Source organism: Scophthalmus maximus, chromosome 3 (genome assembly GCF_022379125.1).
Source record: "Scophthalmus maximus strain ysfricsl-2021 chromosome 3, ASM2237912v1, whole genome shotgun sequence".
Classification (NCBI taxonomy): domain Eukaryota; kingdom Metazoa; phylum Chordata; class Actinopteri; order Pleuronectiformes; family Scophthalmidae; genus Scophthalmus; species Scophthalmus maximus.
Window position 1 is genome coordinate 6,407,585 of NC_061517.1, and position 15,172 is coordinate 6,422,756.

Sequence of the window (15,172 nt, forward strand, 5' to 3'; positions counted from 1 at the left end):
TTATAATAATCAATTGTATGAAATATGCTTACAGTATTTAGATGGGGGAGGGAAACTATTCTCTCTCTAATGGTCCCATCTGTTTACTGTTATCAAGGTTTCTCAGCCTTAATGTGGCAATGCTTGAAGATATCAAAGTGTGTGTGTGTAACGGTAGAAAGAGCACAGCACGGCATAGTCTTAATCTGTCCACATACCAGCCACGGCCTGATATGGTGTGTGTTTGTGTGTGTGTGTGTGTGTCAGGATCATTTCAGGGGCGCTGAAAACTGACACGCAAACCCCCACCTCCCAATGTGTCCTCTTTCTCACACACACACACACACACACACACACACACACACACACACAAACCGCTGTGGGTGGTGGCGAGGAGGCTGCGAACAAACAAACAGCGCTCACTACTTGTGCGGAAAAAAAAGAGGAATAGAGCGAACAGTGGACGAGCGAGGGAGGAGGAATATTGGAGGAAGACAAAGAGAGAGAGAGAGAGGAGAACAGGCTGTGCCCTCGTGTCCCGTCCGGCCAGATTTAGTGTCGGTGTGTCCGTGTCACAGGAGCTGAAGAGCAGAGCTGCTTCGTTTCTCCTCTCCAGCTTCAAAACTCAATGCTTTTCTGCTGACTTGTGTCATGTTTGACCTCTTGACCTCAACTTCTGGATGTTTGATCTGTGGTTTTTCTCGCCGAGACTCTGGTTATTAAAAGTTTCTCCGGGGGCAACACGCGAGCTCTATTAACTGCCGCCAGCTGATGCCGACAAAGTGAGTGAGTCGGGTATTTCCAAAGCTGGTACTCGTCACGCAACTCATTCAAGCTCATCCTGAGGAGCGTGCACTGGAAGACGTGATCAGATTAGTTTGATTTCAGTCATTAAAACTGGACAAGCTCGAGGAGATTCAGTGAATGTGATTGTGTGACTGAACCAGCAGACGAAGAAAAAAGCCCAGACACAGAAGAAGTGTCAACAGGCTGAACTTTCACCGACCGTAATCAGCAGATGCAGAGGAAGGTAAGTAAACACCTAAAAGGGTTTTCTTGTATCTTCACCTTTTATTTCTTCTGAGTTTTGTCCTCTTCTTTCATTCTCATCTTGGGGTTTTTCTGATTTGAATATCTTTCTTTCAACCATCTTAGATTCCACCTCGATTAGGCAGACCCTGTACTGTTTTCTGTATTTTCTGTATTTTCATCTTTGTATTAAGGTTTTGTTAGTTTTTGCTCATTAACTCCAGAGCATTTTATTTATTTTTTACTGTCAGCAAACACACTTTTAGATCATTTTTTCAGCTTCCCAGGCAGCATCTGATTATTGAATTTACAAGTGGATATTATTCTGAGAATGCAGCTGCAATTACAGCGGTGGTGTGTTCATGAAAGCTGGGACAAGCGATGTTTTGGTTGAATACACAGTTTCATAAAAGCATTATGAAGTGTGTTTTGGTAAAACTCAAACCCAGGAGGACAAATATAAAACACAAATGAGCCAATCCAAACTATAATTATTCAGATTTGGCTTCTTTTTTTTTTTTAATCAATTAACTTCATTATTTGAAATTAAAGATCGAACATAGGGTTATTTATGTGGAAGTGGTGCAGCCAAAATAACATGGAGCTATACGACCCACAAACAAGATACCAGAATATTGACCTCAGATGATTTTTTTATCTCAACTTTTGAAGTTACTTTAGGGGAAAACTGGAAGATAGAAGTGAAGAAAACACAAGAACATTGTGGAAAATAGTGTGGATCAGATTATTTGTCGCTCAGCAGTTGTTACACATGTCAAACAAAGTTTTAAGTTTCTGCAAGGTGATTTTCACAGAACTGAACTAAAATAAGTGGCTGCTTGGGAACAAATCACTAAATAAAGGATATATTTAGAGAGAAAAACCCACAGTCTAACACGTGCACCTGCTCCTGTAAAGTGAGATGAGATCTGTCCGTCAGTGATGTCCGGTGTCTCCAGGAGGAGGTGAAGTTTGGCGGCGAGGCCATGTCACTGCCCGCCGACCTGAGCTCCCTGCGGGGCGGCGGGGCAGCAGATCATGAGGCGGCGCTGGTGACGCTGGAGAAACAGCTGATCTGCCCCATCTGCCTGGAGCTGTTCAACAAGCCGGTGGTCATCCTGCCCTGCCAGCACAACCTGTGCCGCAAGTGTGCCAACGAACTCTACCAGGTGTGTGACACAACACACACACACACACACGTGGGGTCATGTAGAGTGTGTAAGTTGTGTAGGTACGTGCAGCACACAGTTCTGTACATGTGCAGGAACACAACACACACTTATACGTATTCAAAACAATGTGTGTCTGTGTGTGTGTGTGTGTGTGCGTGAGCGTGCATGTGTTGTGTGTGTGTGTGTGTGTGTGTGTGTTGTATGTGTGTGTGTGCTGTATGTGTGTGTGTGCGTGAGCGTGCATGTGTTGTATGTGTGTGCGTGCGTGCGTGCGTGTGTGTGTGTGTGTGTGTGTGTGTGTGTGCGTGCGTGCAGTGGATTATCAGTGGATTATCAGTGTCTAAAATAGGATTTGTGGATGTTTCATTGGTTTGCTCATGGACAAAAAAAAAATCATCTGCCATGACCTATATCTACTGCCTTTGTTCAGACTCAGTGTGTGTGTGTGTGTGTGTGTGTGTGTACGTGTGTGTGTATGTGCACGTGCGTGTGTGTGTGCCTGCATTTGTTTTGCTCCCATGATGAAAGATCATTTTCACTCTTATGAGTCTGAAAAATGAATTAAGTGGACGCAAAGTTTTCGATGAAGAACATTCATATCAGCTGTATTAAATAGTAAATACACTAAAGTGCTGTGTTGAGTACTAACTTCAAAAGTACCTTTTATATCACTAAACTGATCTCGCGGCTGTCGTAAGTTGTTTCTTTGTTTGTGTTAAAGTTAGGATTTGAGGAAATGTGCGGACTCAAAGTGCAGAACACAGGAAGCGGAGACAGGAGCAGTTTTTAAAAGTTCTCAAACAGGAAGTAAGAATCAATGCTGGGAATGTTCTCAGGAGTCTCTGGTCCTGAAAAGTTCAACGACACGTGCACATGAACCTTTCTTACTGCAGGACTGTGGCCTGCACATAAACAGTAGTATGCGGATCCAGTTCTCGTCATCCTGCGCCCTTTAACATCTCTGACCTTTGTACTTTTACTACTGGTACTGTATTCCCAAAAATGGAATCCTTCGGGTTCCCGTGTGCTGATGCAGGTTTTCACTTTTGGATCGACAAATCACACACAAACACATTTTCGGTAAGATTCCCGTGCAGAGGCAGACGACAAGTCTCACAGCGACGTGAACCTGGAACAGAAAAGAAACACTTTGTGCTTGTGTGTGAGATCCGGCCTATACACACGTGTTCGTGTCTTTTCGCTACATGCGCATGGCATGTGAGGTGGAAACCCAATAGACTCCGCCCCCACTGTCCTGCTCATGTTCACGACCTTTGACGCTCAGAGAAACACACACTGCGGATACACGCTCGTCGGTATACGGGCAATTAGACAAAACATAAAGATACAGTCCCAGAACCACAACACCAGCCGGACCACGAACCGGTGACAGTGTTCTGGTGGAGCTCGCCACACCCGATGACCTCTTGCTTGCAGAGTCCATGCCTCGGCGGGTCAGAGCTGCCTCGGTGGCGCCCAACGGAGAAACAGTACGTCAGGCGGCGGTGGGCGTGATTCTTTCGTTGTTTGGCGTCTTGCAGTTTTAAAGGAGGTCGTGTGTCAGACCATGAGTAACAACGAGGCCCGATCTTAACGCCCAGTCATCGTGTGGCCTCCTCGGACACTGACCTTCATGAGCACCACTTTCTTTCTGCAGATGCTGAAGTGATGAGGCCAGTGAGCGTTTAACACGACAGGGTCTCTGCAGCTCCTAAAGACACTCAATGGATGGAATTTCATTTGAAATTCCTCATTTTCAGACCAATCTTGACCACCACTCTCCCGGTTTTGCATCCTACTTTCACACTCTGGCCGGAATGATAGTGAGACTTTGTGTTTTAAATTTCATTTTGGTGGCGTTAGATAACGGTTCCCTGCGGAAACCTCGTTCAAGGACGCCAGCGACTTTGCGAGACCTTGGATTCACCGAGTGTTTGCAAGCGCTTCATCTTTCCTATTGACCCGTTGAGAACTTTGTAGCTGACATGAACTCGAGCTGAACCGAACCACTTTGTAAACCGTGATGCAGTCCGAGTCCTCGGGGTCTGTCCTCCCCACCCGGCCGCTGTCCGACCAGCTCTGATCCCTCCGTCAGGCCCAGCGGCAGCTGAGGCTTAATAAAGACGCTATTTCAGGACGCTTTACCCCCCTAACCTTCCATCGCTCTCCCTGCTCATTCGTCCTTTTCTTCACTTGTCCGTCTGTCTCTCTGCTTCTCTAGCCCCCCCCCCCCCCCCAGCTCTGTGCTGAAAAGCCTCATTCATACAGCAGGGTTGGTACGGGTGCTTGGAAATCCTTGAAAACGCTTGAATTTTAAAGTTGTGTTTTCAAGGTTTGAAAAGTGCTTGGATTTTTGGATAAAGTGCTTGAAAATGCTTAAATTGTATCCGATATCTTTCACAACCATCACACGACACATTTTAAACCATATAACTTATGTGTCCATTAATTTTTCATGTCCTTCTGTTATTGCGAAACACGATTTTGTCTGTTCGTAGCACAATGCCATCTCTTTCAACGTATGTATTCGTAGAACTATGCAGTTTACCACAGCTGTGCGGTGCTGGAAAAGCTTGAAAAACATCTTGAAAAGGCTTGAAAAGTGCTTGAATTTGACTTTGGAAAAGGCGTAGGAACCCTGTGGAGTGTGTTGGCATTTTAAACACCACAAACACACCAAAACAACGTCTGCTCATTATTCAAATCCCAGCATGCCGCTGTGTTATGACAACGACCTCCAACTGTCGGGGGTTAAAAGGTTGACGGCGGAAACACAGCTGATGTTAAGCTGATCACCTATTATGCTTGTATTTCTGACAGTCTTTTTATGTTGTTGTTGTTGTTGTTGTTGTTCTTATTCTTTCTGCCCAGCCCTCCCTGTTCCAGGCCCGGACCACCATGTCGGTGAATAGCGGCCGCTTCCGCTGTCCGTCCTGCAGACAGGAAGTGGTGCTGGATCGCCACGGCGTCTACGGCCTTCAGCGAAACCTCCTGGTGGAAAACATCATCGACGCCTACAAACAGGAAGTCGGCAACAACAGCAGCAGCAACGCGGCAAGGTGAAACGATCATGCTGCATGTTGGTCAGAAATACGAGCCGTCGCGGAGCCTGACTGACTCGAATCAAATAGGATCAGCCGCCTTCAGTGCTGCATGCCCCGTCCCAAAGGTTTCCTGATCCCTCGAGCAGGAGACCCTGGAGTCCCTGCAAAGGTTCCTAGTTCCTGGTAAAAGTGCCCGTGGTGGAGGTGCTGCTTGAGAGACATGTTGAATCAAACTGTAGTCTGTGGTGCTGCTGTAATAAGGACACGTGTTTCTATCAATCCCACATGCGGACGGTTGTCTGAATCCCCCGTGTTGGTTTCCTCCGCCTCTCTCCAGCCCCCTCCCTCCTCCTCCGCCTCCTGCTCAGCCGAAGTGTTCGGCCCACGAGGGCGAGAAGGTGAACATCTTCTGTGTCACCTGTCAGGTTCCCACCTGTTCGCTGTGCAAAGTGTTCGGGGCTCACCGGTCCTGTCAGGTGGCTCCTCTGACGGACGTCTACCAGCAGCAGAAGGTTTGTGCCGGCCCACGATGTCTGTGTTGTGTGCGAGAGGACTTCTATATAGCATGTCATATCTTACTGTTTATTCAAAGTATGAATTAGTCATTGATTTTGGTTTTTAATAAATGTCTGCCCTTGTCTTACTCGTCCACCACTCGACCGACGTGCGCAAAGATGCACCCGCACCGCTGTTAGTGGCACAACATGAGAACTGAATAGTACTAGAGCGCTCGTCCAGCACCATGACTCAACTGACCGATCAAGCTCATTTCGGTTCCGTTTCTCAGGACGAGCTGAGCGAAGGCGTCGGGTCTCTGGTGGCGGTCAACGACAGAATCCAGGCTTTCGTGGGCGAGCTGGAGGAGACCTGCAGAAGCATAGAGGTGTGGTCACAGCAACTAATCCTCAAATCTCTTGCATCTGTCATAAAAAAAAAAAAACACCCTTAAATGTTTTGTGTGCCTGTTTTTAAAATGGTTAAATCATATCACTCAGCTTCCTTTTTCTTATTCTTGCAGTTTCATGAATTCAACTGGTTTGATATTTGATCATCATATATAATTAATCATAGATTGGTTTCAGAAATTACCTGCATGTACTGCTGACACCATATTTAATGCAAGAATTAAAAAATATATATATATTATGTGAAAACACTCGCCATGAAAGCATCATTTTTTTGCATTTGCCCTCAACAGGAGAACTGTAAGGCCCAGAAGCAGAGTGTGTGCGATAAGTTCGACCGAATGATCTCCATCCTGGGAGAGAGACACAAGGTCAGGTTTGGTTCTTCTCCTGGTCTCCACCTCTTTGTTTCCTTTTTTTTAAAGCTTCGACAAGTGCAGGGGCCAGTTGATCCGACGTACATCGCAGGAGCAGTAGTGAGAGCAGCGACATTGGAAACAGCCTAAATACTCTAATTCTGCAGGTTGTTCTGAGATAAATATTTACTAACAACCCTGTATATGTCTGGGAAATATGGAAGCAACAATCTCCAAAGTGATCTGGAAAGCCAAATCTTTTTTTTGTTTAGTGAACCGACGAGTAGATGTTACAAACTCCCTGTGCGACATTTAAACACAACTGAAAATGAACGCCATCACGTCTCATGTTTAACAACACAACACTATCAGTTCTCACTGTCAAATGAGATGGGAAGATGATCTACTCTGGCAGGCTGATGTGCAGCACGTGGTAAATATTTGAGTAGTATATAAAATAACCATTCATTCCTGTAGTATATACAAGAATACTTCTGGTAGTAGGAGTGTAGTAGCAGCAATAATGCCACTTGTAAATGGAGTGGTTGATGAAACATTATTGTCACCGTCATCTTTTTCACACTGAAGGCGATGAAACAGCAGATCAGCTCCGAGCAGGAGGACAAGTCAGGCCGCGCCCAGGCGTGGCTGCGTTGCTACGGAGACAGTGTGGAGGCCAACGACAAGCTGATGGAGAGGGCAGTGAGCAGCATGGAGGAGCCGGACATGGCTGCTTTTGTCCAGGTGAGCATGAGCCAATGGGTCCATGAGACAATATGTCCGACTTTAAAGCTCGTGTTTGTTGAGAGATGTGCTTTTGCAAACGGTGGAGTCTCCCTCTGCTGGTCACTCCAGAGAATGCAGGCGTCAGGCACTTCCTCATTGGCTTCATTTTACAGACCCCGGTGACTACGTCCAGCTTTACATACAGTCTGTGGGAGGGTCTACTGAAGCGTTGCCATTCAGTTGTTGCCTCATGGGAAGTGTAGTATCCAAGCAACTTTCAACTTTCACTTTTCTTTTTTGTGCGTGCATCACAAGCTTTTTTAGGGGTGTGTGATGTTTTTGGTTTTTTTCCTTTTCGATGAAACACATGTTCAAAGGTTTGCCCAGACAGAATAGAATAGAATAGAATAGAATAGAATAGAATAGAATATAGAATAGAAAAGGTTTTATTGTCATTGCAGAGAGTCCAAAGAAATTAACTAACTCGGGGCATTTACACAAATCAGGAAACACGAGAGAATAAGAAATGAACGAATATAAACATGTAGAAATATATGAAGTAATATGTACAGGTGCAACTGTGAGTTCATTGTTGGCTTATTTGGTTTTGATATAAAGATATCATCTCACACTGTGATCTGTTCGTCTCTTCCCTCTGCTCAGAATTCAAGAGAGCTCATCACAAAGTGAGTATTGTCGTTGCAGTGACAAGAAGAAGGAAAAAAAGGATATTATGGGATTGAATCCTCGGACCCTTTTTTAGAGCCCTTATATTGTGTAGATAGTTTTGGCTCAGTCGTATACGGCACGTGTTCGTCCATCACTCCCTGCTCTTTGTTCTCTCCGACGTTCGCCGGCCTCAGGGTGTTGGCGGCGACCAGCTCCTGCCCGACTGAGACGCCGAAACCAGCTTACGAGAGCATGAGGCCTTACAAATGTGACTTCAGCCGACAGGAGAGCGCTCTGAAGAGCATAGACTTTGTCAAAGGTAAGCAGAAAAAAGAAGAAGAACTGTAAAGACGATGAGCTGCAGCAACATCAGCATCAATAGATGAACTTGAAAGAACAAAAATTATTTTTTATTTAAAACACTGTGTGTGTTGGTGTGTTTCTAAAGACTGAACTGTGAAGCGATGTAACACACACTATATAACCTTACCTCTTCGGGGGTTTTCTTCTATTTTTTTCTCCATTTCTTCACTCTCATGAGTCTGGTCCAAAAATAGCTTGTGGCTGCAGCAGGTGAAGAGCCAGCGAGGAAGATCACCTCAAGTCAAATACAGAAAATATAAGAAGCTGAACATTTTCTAATCTTGTTTGCGAGGTTTAAATGTATGACAATTTAAACTAAACTGCCACGCCCGTAAATCCTGTGATTTGGTAGCTCAGACTGAGGTCAGTAGAATCTGTGAAATATCTAATATCACTTTACTTTAAAGACCCTTTAAAGACAAATACAAGTACAACAATGCGTACATAAATATTGAATGTCATCACTGTACAGTTTTATGTACAGTGAACACTCAAAAATGACTTAAACATTACCACAACAACAGCAAAAATCCAAGCACACATTCAGCATCAGCAGGTTTTCTTGTCTCTCTCCTCAGTTGTGGAGGATGTTGCCCAAGAGCCGGATGTGGAACCAGAGCCAGAAGAGCCCAAAGAGCTTTCTGCCCAGAACACTGAACCAACGCGCCGCCAGGAAACCGCCATGCAGATCCCGGAAACTGAAGCAGAACCGGTCCCAGAGACAATCCCGCCACTGATGTCGCCAGCAGGGGAACCAGCACCAGCACCAGCACCAGTTCTGATCCCAGCAGCTTCAGCTCCACAACTGCCGAGCGACCCCGAGGAGCCTGCAGGGGCCGACGTGCAGCCGGAGACTGACGCCGCGGCCTCGAGCGATGAAGGATCGGGTGGGATTACGAACAAGAAGGAGGAGGAGAAAGATGGGGCCGAGGAATGTGCAGCTCCCGACTCCATTAAAGAGACAAACATCTGTGACCAGGAGGAGGGAATGAGCACACAGCAGGTACAGTACCACACCTGAAGTACACAAATCACACTGTGTAGTCCATCAGTCAGTTTTCCCCCCTCAGTGTTATTTTAAAGTGGAATTGAGCTCCATATATAAATACATATCGCAAAGTTAGACCTGTCAACATGCGGTGAATTCAGAAAGTTTTCGGACCCTTTCACTTTTTAAACATTTTGTCATGTTGCAGCCTTTTGCTGAAAATAATATTTAAAAAAAAAAAAAACTATTCAATCTTCACACAAATTCTGCAATGAAAAACTACATTTTTGCAATTGTGTAAAAAGATTTAATAAAAACATAAATATTCCGACACTGGAAATGAGGCTCAGGTGCGTCCTGAGTTTCCACACCGTGACTGGAGTCCACCTGTGGTAATTCAATAGACTGGACATAATTTGTCAAGGTGAAGGGTCAGACAACTTATGTCAATGTGACATTTCAGTTTTTGTTTTTATTAAGTTAAGAAAAAAAATATCTAACAATCTGTTTTTGCTTTGTCATAATGGAATATAATTGAGTGTAGATTGATATAGATATATATAGATATATATCTATATATATCTATATATATAAATACCAATCTCACAATGTTAAAGAAAGTGATAAAAAGTTCCTGGTTCTGCCCCTTTTCCCCCCTAATCCTCGCCAAAATGGAATGGATTCTTTCTCGGCTCATGTGTCGTCCTTCTACCAAGTTTCATGCTGAATTTGTTCCATAGTTTTTGCGCAATCCTTGAGAAAACCAAACGGACAGGGGTGAAAACATAACCTCCTTGGCGGAGATGAAAATCATCCGTCAGATGTGACCGGGCAGGAATTTTCCCACTTGTCACTTTGTCAGCGATAATTATACATAACAGTTATTTCTGAGATGAAAAGTGTTGATTGGAAAGTTGCTTCCAGCCGATAAATGAACTGTTAAATGTGTGAAACCAAATCTTCTGTTGACACTTTCACTCCTTCACAGCTTTTCTCTCCTTCAGTCTCTCAGAGGTGACGCTTTTTTCCCCTCTCTCCTAAAAGCTATTTAAAGGACGAGGCAGTGCATTATATGCAATTTGTGTCTATATCACATCAATGAAAACCATTACCCAAAACTTGAAGAATTTTTAAGCATCATTTTAGATGGATTTTCTACCTTTCACACAGAATCCCGTCTCATTTCCAGCAAAACTTTGCTGCCTGACCAAAACTTTAATGAAACGGAGAAAGAGAGAGAGAAGGGAAAACGGCAATAACCTGAAGTCTTCGAAAGTTGACTGATGTGAGCACAAAGCAAAAGGATGAAGACCGATCTGGAAACGGCTGATCATTTATAGTTAACGGGCAGCAACACGTCGACCCGTCTGAATGCTATACTTTATCTTTCATTCTCCTGGTATCAGCGTGAGGGGGGAGGGGCAGACAGTGGCGCAGGTGATTGGACGGCACGGAGAGAGACGGAGGGAGAACAAGACGCTCGGGAGGATGAAGAAGAAGAAGAAGACATCCAGGTGGAGGAGGGAGCAGACGCTCGGTGTCGTCCCAGCCGGTACAATCAGGGGGCGAAACAGATGATGTGCTCCACACAACCAGCTGGCGTTTCCCTCTCGGAGGCGAGGACCCGGGCTGAGGCGCACGACGCAGGCCAGGCCGCGTTTGACCCCCAGGGCCAACCTCAACCTCCACGTGGTCCGGACTCCCAGCTTCTGTCTGAGGCTCAGACTCAGATCCAAGAGCGTGACACGTCTCAGCCGCAGACGCAGCAGACAGCAGGAGAAGCTGGAATGATCCAGGGGGAGATCGGGGAGGGGGACATGCAGGGATGGGAGTGTCTACCCGAGACCGTGGATCCACGTTTCAGTCTGGTGGAGGGTAGTTTGAATCTCGGAGGTGGTAGATCAGACAATTTCTCTTCTGGTGATGGTGATTACAATAATAGGAATGCTTTATTGTCCATACCACCAGAGGAGACTTGCTCAGGGATGGATAAAGACAACTTTAGGCTCAGAGGTGGAAGGGTTGTGGATGCAGAAGAGAAAGAGAAGCACGGAGAAGAGGATCTAGGCCTCATTGGTGCTTCGGAGCTGACAGAGAGGGGAGAGGGTCGTTCTGAGGCCGAGATGATGGAAGAGGGAAGCGCTCGGCTGGATGAAAGACGTGAGGAGGTGCCGGGGGACGTTGAAGTCGCGACGGAGGACGTGTCTGAGGTGATAAGTGACAACACCCTGGGCGTGGGAGTGGATCGCGGGGCGGGGAGCACACACATCTCGATGCAGGACGAAGGTGCGGGTGCAGAGTTTGAGGCAGGTCGCTCAGTGTTTGCAGGAAGAGAACAGGAGGAAGGAGAGAACAGCGAGCGGCCTGAGGACTTTAAAGCCCAAACGGAAACAAGTGCCGCTGAAAGTGATGAGAAAATAACCTCCTGTCTTTCCCTCCAGGTCAGTGCCTCATGGTTTTATCATCATCATCATCATCATCGTCGTCGTCACCGACCAGGCTCTTGCATTCTCCACCCACCTGCTGATGTGGCCACACCTCCGCTTTCTTTTCTTCTGTTTCTTTTCCTCCTCTCTTCTTCCTGGTTGTTTTCTCTTTATGTTTTGCAGAGTCACTTTTTTAAAACTTGGCTGCAACTTCACCCGCTCTTTTTCTCAGGTCTCTCTGTGTCTGTGTTCACAAGGAGGAAGGACAAATGGAAAACTAAATGTGTATATATGTGTATATATATATATATATATATATATATATATATACATATATATATATATATATATATATATATATATATATATATATATATTTATTTATTTTAAATCAGAAAATGAACAATGTTTCAATGAATTTTTTTTTCTTACATCAAGTTTTTTTTCTTTCCCAGTGAATAATAATAATAATAAATTTCATTTATAGAGCACTTTTCATTGCTTAAAGCAATCTCAAAGTGCTACAGACTAGAAACAAGATAAAAGAAGGTTTAAAAAGAAAAAAACATTGGTGGCAGAAAAAGTGCCAAAATTTAGGGGAATGCTTGTTTAAAAAGACAGGTTTTCAGGCCCTTCTTAAAAGAGAGAAGGATGAATGAATAGTATTCTTCTAAATGTTGGAAAGAAATATTGCAAACACTTTTCTGATCCGTTGCTCAGATAAAGGTACCAATACACAGTTCAAGAGTTTTATCAGAAAGATGTCCCTTAAAACCAAATGCTGATTTATTTTGATGATGTCTCGCCACATAAACCACAAATTCACCATTGAGTAAATGTATACATAAACATCAAATTAGATGAGTTGGAGAAGACGAGCGTCTTCCTCCTTTCAGAAAAAGGTTTCATTGCAGCTCCATCTCTCACCTCTTCTTCCCTTCACCCCAAATCTTTTCATGTTGAACATTCCATGTCCCATTCTTTCCATCATTTTTTTGTCTCTCTCCCTGTATTTACCATCTTCCACCTCTCTCTCTCTCTCTCTCTCTCTCTGTCTCTCTCTGTCTTTCCATCCCTCCATCTTTCTCCAGGCTGTCACTCTGTTCTTCTACCTGTTGGCCTTCCTGGTCATCCTGCAGAGGGTTTGGGCTTACATCGGCTGCTTCATTTGCACATAACACGAGCAGGAGACACATCCATCCTCACTGCAGCACAGCTCAGGTACGCACGCCTGCACGCTCTGCCAGGAAGTGCTCTTCGAGGCTTTTGTTCTGAAAAAGAAGTTTTTAAAAAAGAGAGAAAAACGGTGTTGAAGTCTGTGACTCAGATCACTGGTTGGTGTGACATTTCGAGCCTTGTTTGTAAAATATTTATCTTCATAGAAATGGCATCTTCAGTATTTTGTTTCATCATTCAATTCATTAGCAACCGTCTCCAAACTACTGCCACTACAGCTGCTTAGTATTTTATACTAATACGACTTCATAATACTATTGAAAGAATATGAAAATGAAGACAAAAGGAGTACTTAATAAAAATAAATGTATATATTGATTACATTTTTATATTAATTATAGAGGCAATTAAAAACTACAGTAAGTAAAATTTAAAAAATAGTATTTTCTGTTAAAAATTTAATAAAATTGTCATTTAGTGCAGCTTCAGCTCCTGTTCGCTCCTGTCTCTGCTGACACCTTGTGGTGAACATGTGTTATTACAGTTCAGAATCCGGCCAATGTCGGTAAATATCGTGTTTCAATTCACATTTAACTAAGCAACTAAAAACCTGATAAGATTAAATAAACCATTTGACTTGAAGCTAATAACAACTTTATTGTATTTTATCATATATTTCAATTTTGCTGTTTACTTTTGCTCCGTGCTTCACGCTACATGATAACTTCTGCCTCCATGTTTATTAACACAATATGAATATGCATTGTAGTGCTCGTTTCACCTGCATTGTCACATATTGTTGCATGCATAACCTGAGAGCCTTTCTATATTTTTGTATCAAGTCTTTTTAAGCCTTTTTTTCCTAAACAAAAAATGTCAGAGAAAACACAGTGATTGAACACAACACAGTGTTTCTCTGTCTTCGGTCAAATCAAACATGTCACATTAATAGATGAGTGGAATCTACAAGTCACATCTAGTTCTACCTTTAATAAGTCTTTGTCCGTGTCAAAAAGATGAGATCAAACTGTCTCATGTGTATAAATTTAGTTTAACTTTGTCTCTTTGTGGTGTTTTGTGTCTATATTTAGTTGTAGTCTCTCTCCTTGTACTTGTTTTGCATCACCTTATCATAGTGGGATAAGGGGATGCAAATAAGCACACAAATATATGTTTTATATTTTTTGGTTATTTTGTGTCCATATTAAGCTGCTTGTTATCAAGTTGTCTGTTTGTGGTCGTTCTGTTCTGTGTCTGCTTTTACCCTGTCTGTAAATCTATGAAGTGGTTACAGAAAAGCCCCTCGGACCCCTGAACCTGTTGTTAAATATCTTACTGTCGGTCCTAAGCGACAGTTCTAGTCTTGGATCATTCAGTGGCACAATTGACCTCTTACAATTATTTATAGTCATGAGACGACAGTGTCGTGGACATTTATATAAAAACTTCTGCTTTAACTCTTTTCTCCAGACAGAGACTGAGACCAGGAGTCTGGCTGAGACCGGTCCTCCCCTCTCCTCCTCCTCTTCCTCCTCTTCCTCCTCCTTCCCCCTCAGCGAGGCTCCTCGTCGGCCCAGTTTCTACTTCTCCTGGCTAAACCCCATCCACAAGAGGAAGTAGTGGTGAGAGAGAAGCGTCTGGAGAGGATGAAGTTAAAGAAAGATGCACTTCGCTCCAGAGTCAGTTTCGCCAGCTCAGCGCTGCTCTGGGACTGGAAACAAGCTTAACCATGTGAATCTCAGAACCTGAAGGTACTTCAGAGATACTGTTCTTTAACTATCACTGTTTTGCTCTAATAATTCGTCCAGTTCAAAAAACATTAGCACATCTGTGTTGTGCGGACAAGGGGATGTTATATTTTGATAATCTACTGGGAATGAGTTGAGAGGTTTTTTTCTTTGATAGAAGAAGTAATAGTTTAAGCAGTTGCAAAAGTTGTACGAGTATGACTTTTTTTACTTGTAGTACTTGGAACAGCAGCAGTGTAGAAGGGATAGAAGCAGTGATTTGGTTTACTGTATTAGTCTGTTACTTTAAATGTAGTAGCAGGACTTTTTAAAAGTTTTTCTTATTGGGGTGATGAGAGTCGCAGTTTGACGTGGTGATGTCTGACGAGAGATGAGATGCATTGTGGTTTTTTGCTTGTTACTGCAAATGTTTTATGTAGTTTCCTTTTTTTCCGAAAAGTCAGCACTCATTGCAGGAACTTTCTGTGTGTATGGGTTAAAACTATGTTAAAGCACTTGTTTTGTGTATTTTTAAAAAAGATCTTAAGTGATAGATTATGGATTTATTTGATATATTAGTAGATTAAATAAATTTGATTTTTGTCACCCGAA

The 15,172-nt window shown here is 43.7% G+C and overlaps 1 protein-coding gene across 7 annotated transcripts; it reads left to right on the top strand.

Annotated features, from left to right (window-relative positions):
- The first annotated feature begins 10 nt into the window (after nt 1–10).
- Nucleotides 11–15,166, top strand: trim101 (tripartite motif containing 101). 7 transcript variants are annotated; one of them, XM_047330771.1, is made up of 13 exons: nt 11–1,009; nt 1,968–2,177; nt 5,052–5,239; nt 5,562–5,736; nt 6,012–6,107; nt 6,423–6,500; nt 7,074–7,229; nt 7,875–7,897; nt 8,075–8,199; nt 8,822–9,246; nt 10,638–11,672; nt 12,749–12,878; nt 14,308–14,408. In XM_047330771.1, exons 1-12 carry the CDS (start codon nt 998–1,000, stop codon nt 12,833–12,835), a joined length of 2,610 nt encoding a protein of 869 aa, XP_047186727.1. In that variant the 5' UTR covers nt 11–997; the 3' UTR covers nt 12,836–12,878; nt 14,308–14,408. The 7 variants fall into 7 exon arrangements, with proteins under 7 accessions (XP_047186727.1, XP_047186726.1, XP_035499716.2 ...); XM_035643823.2 differs by having other exon boundaries at nt 12–1,009; nt 14,304–14,439; XM_047330770.1 differs by lacking the exon at nt 12,749–12,878 and having other exon boundaries at nt 1,971–2,177; nt 14,304–15,166.
- The last annotated feature ends 6 nt before the right edge of the window (nt 15,167–15,172 follow it).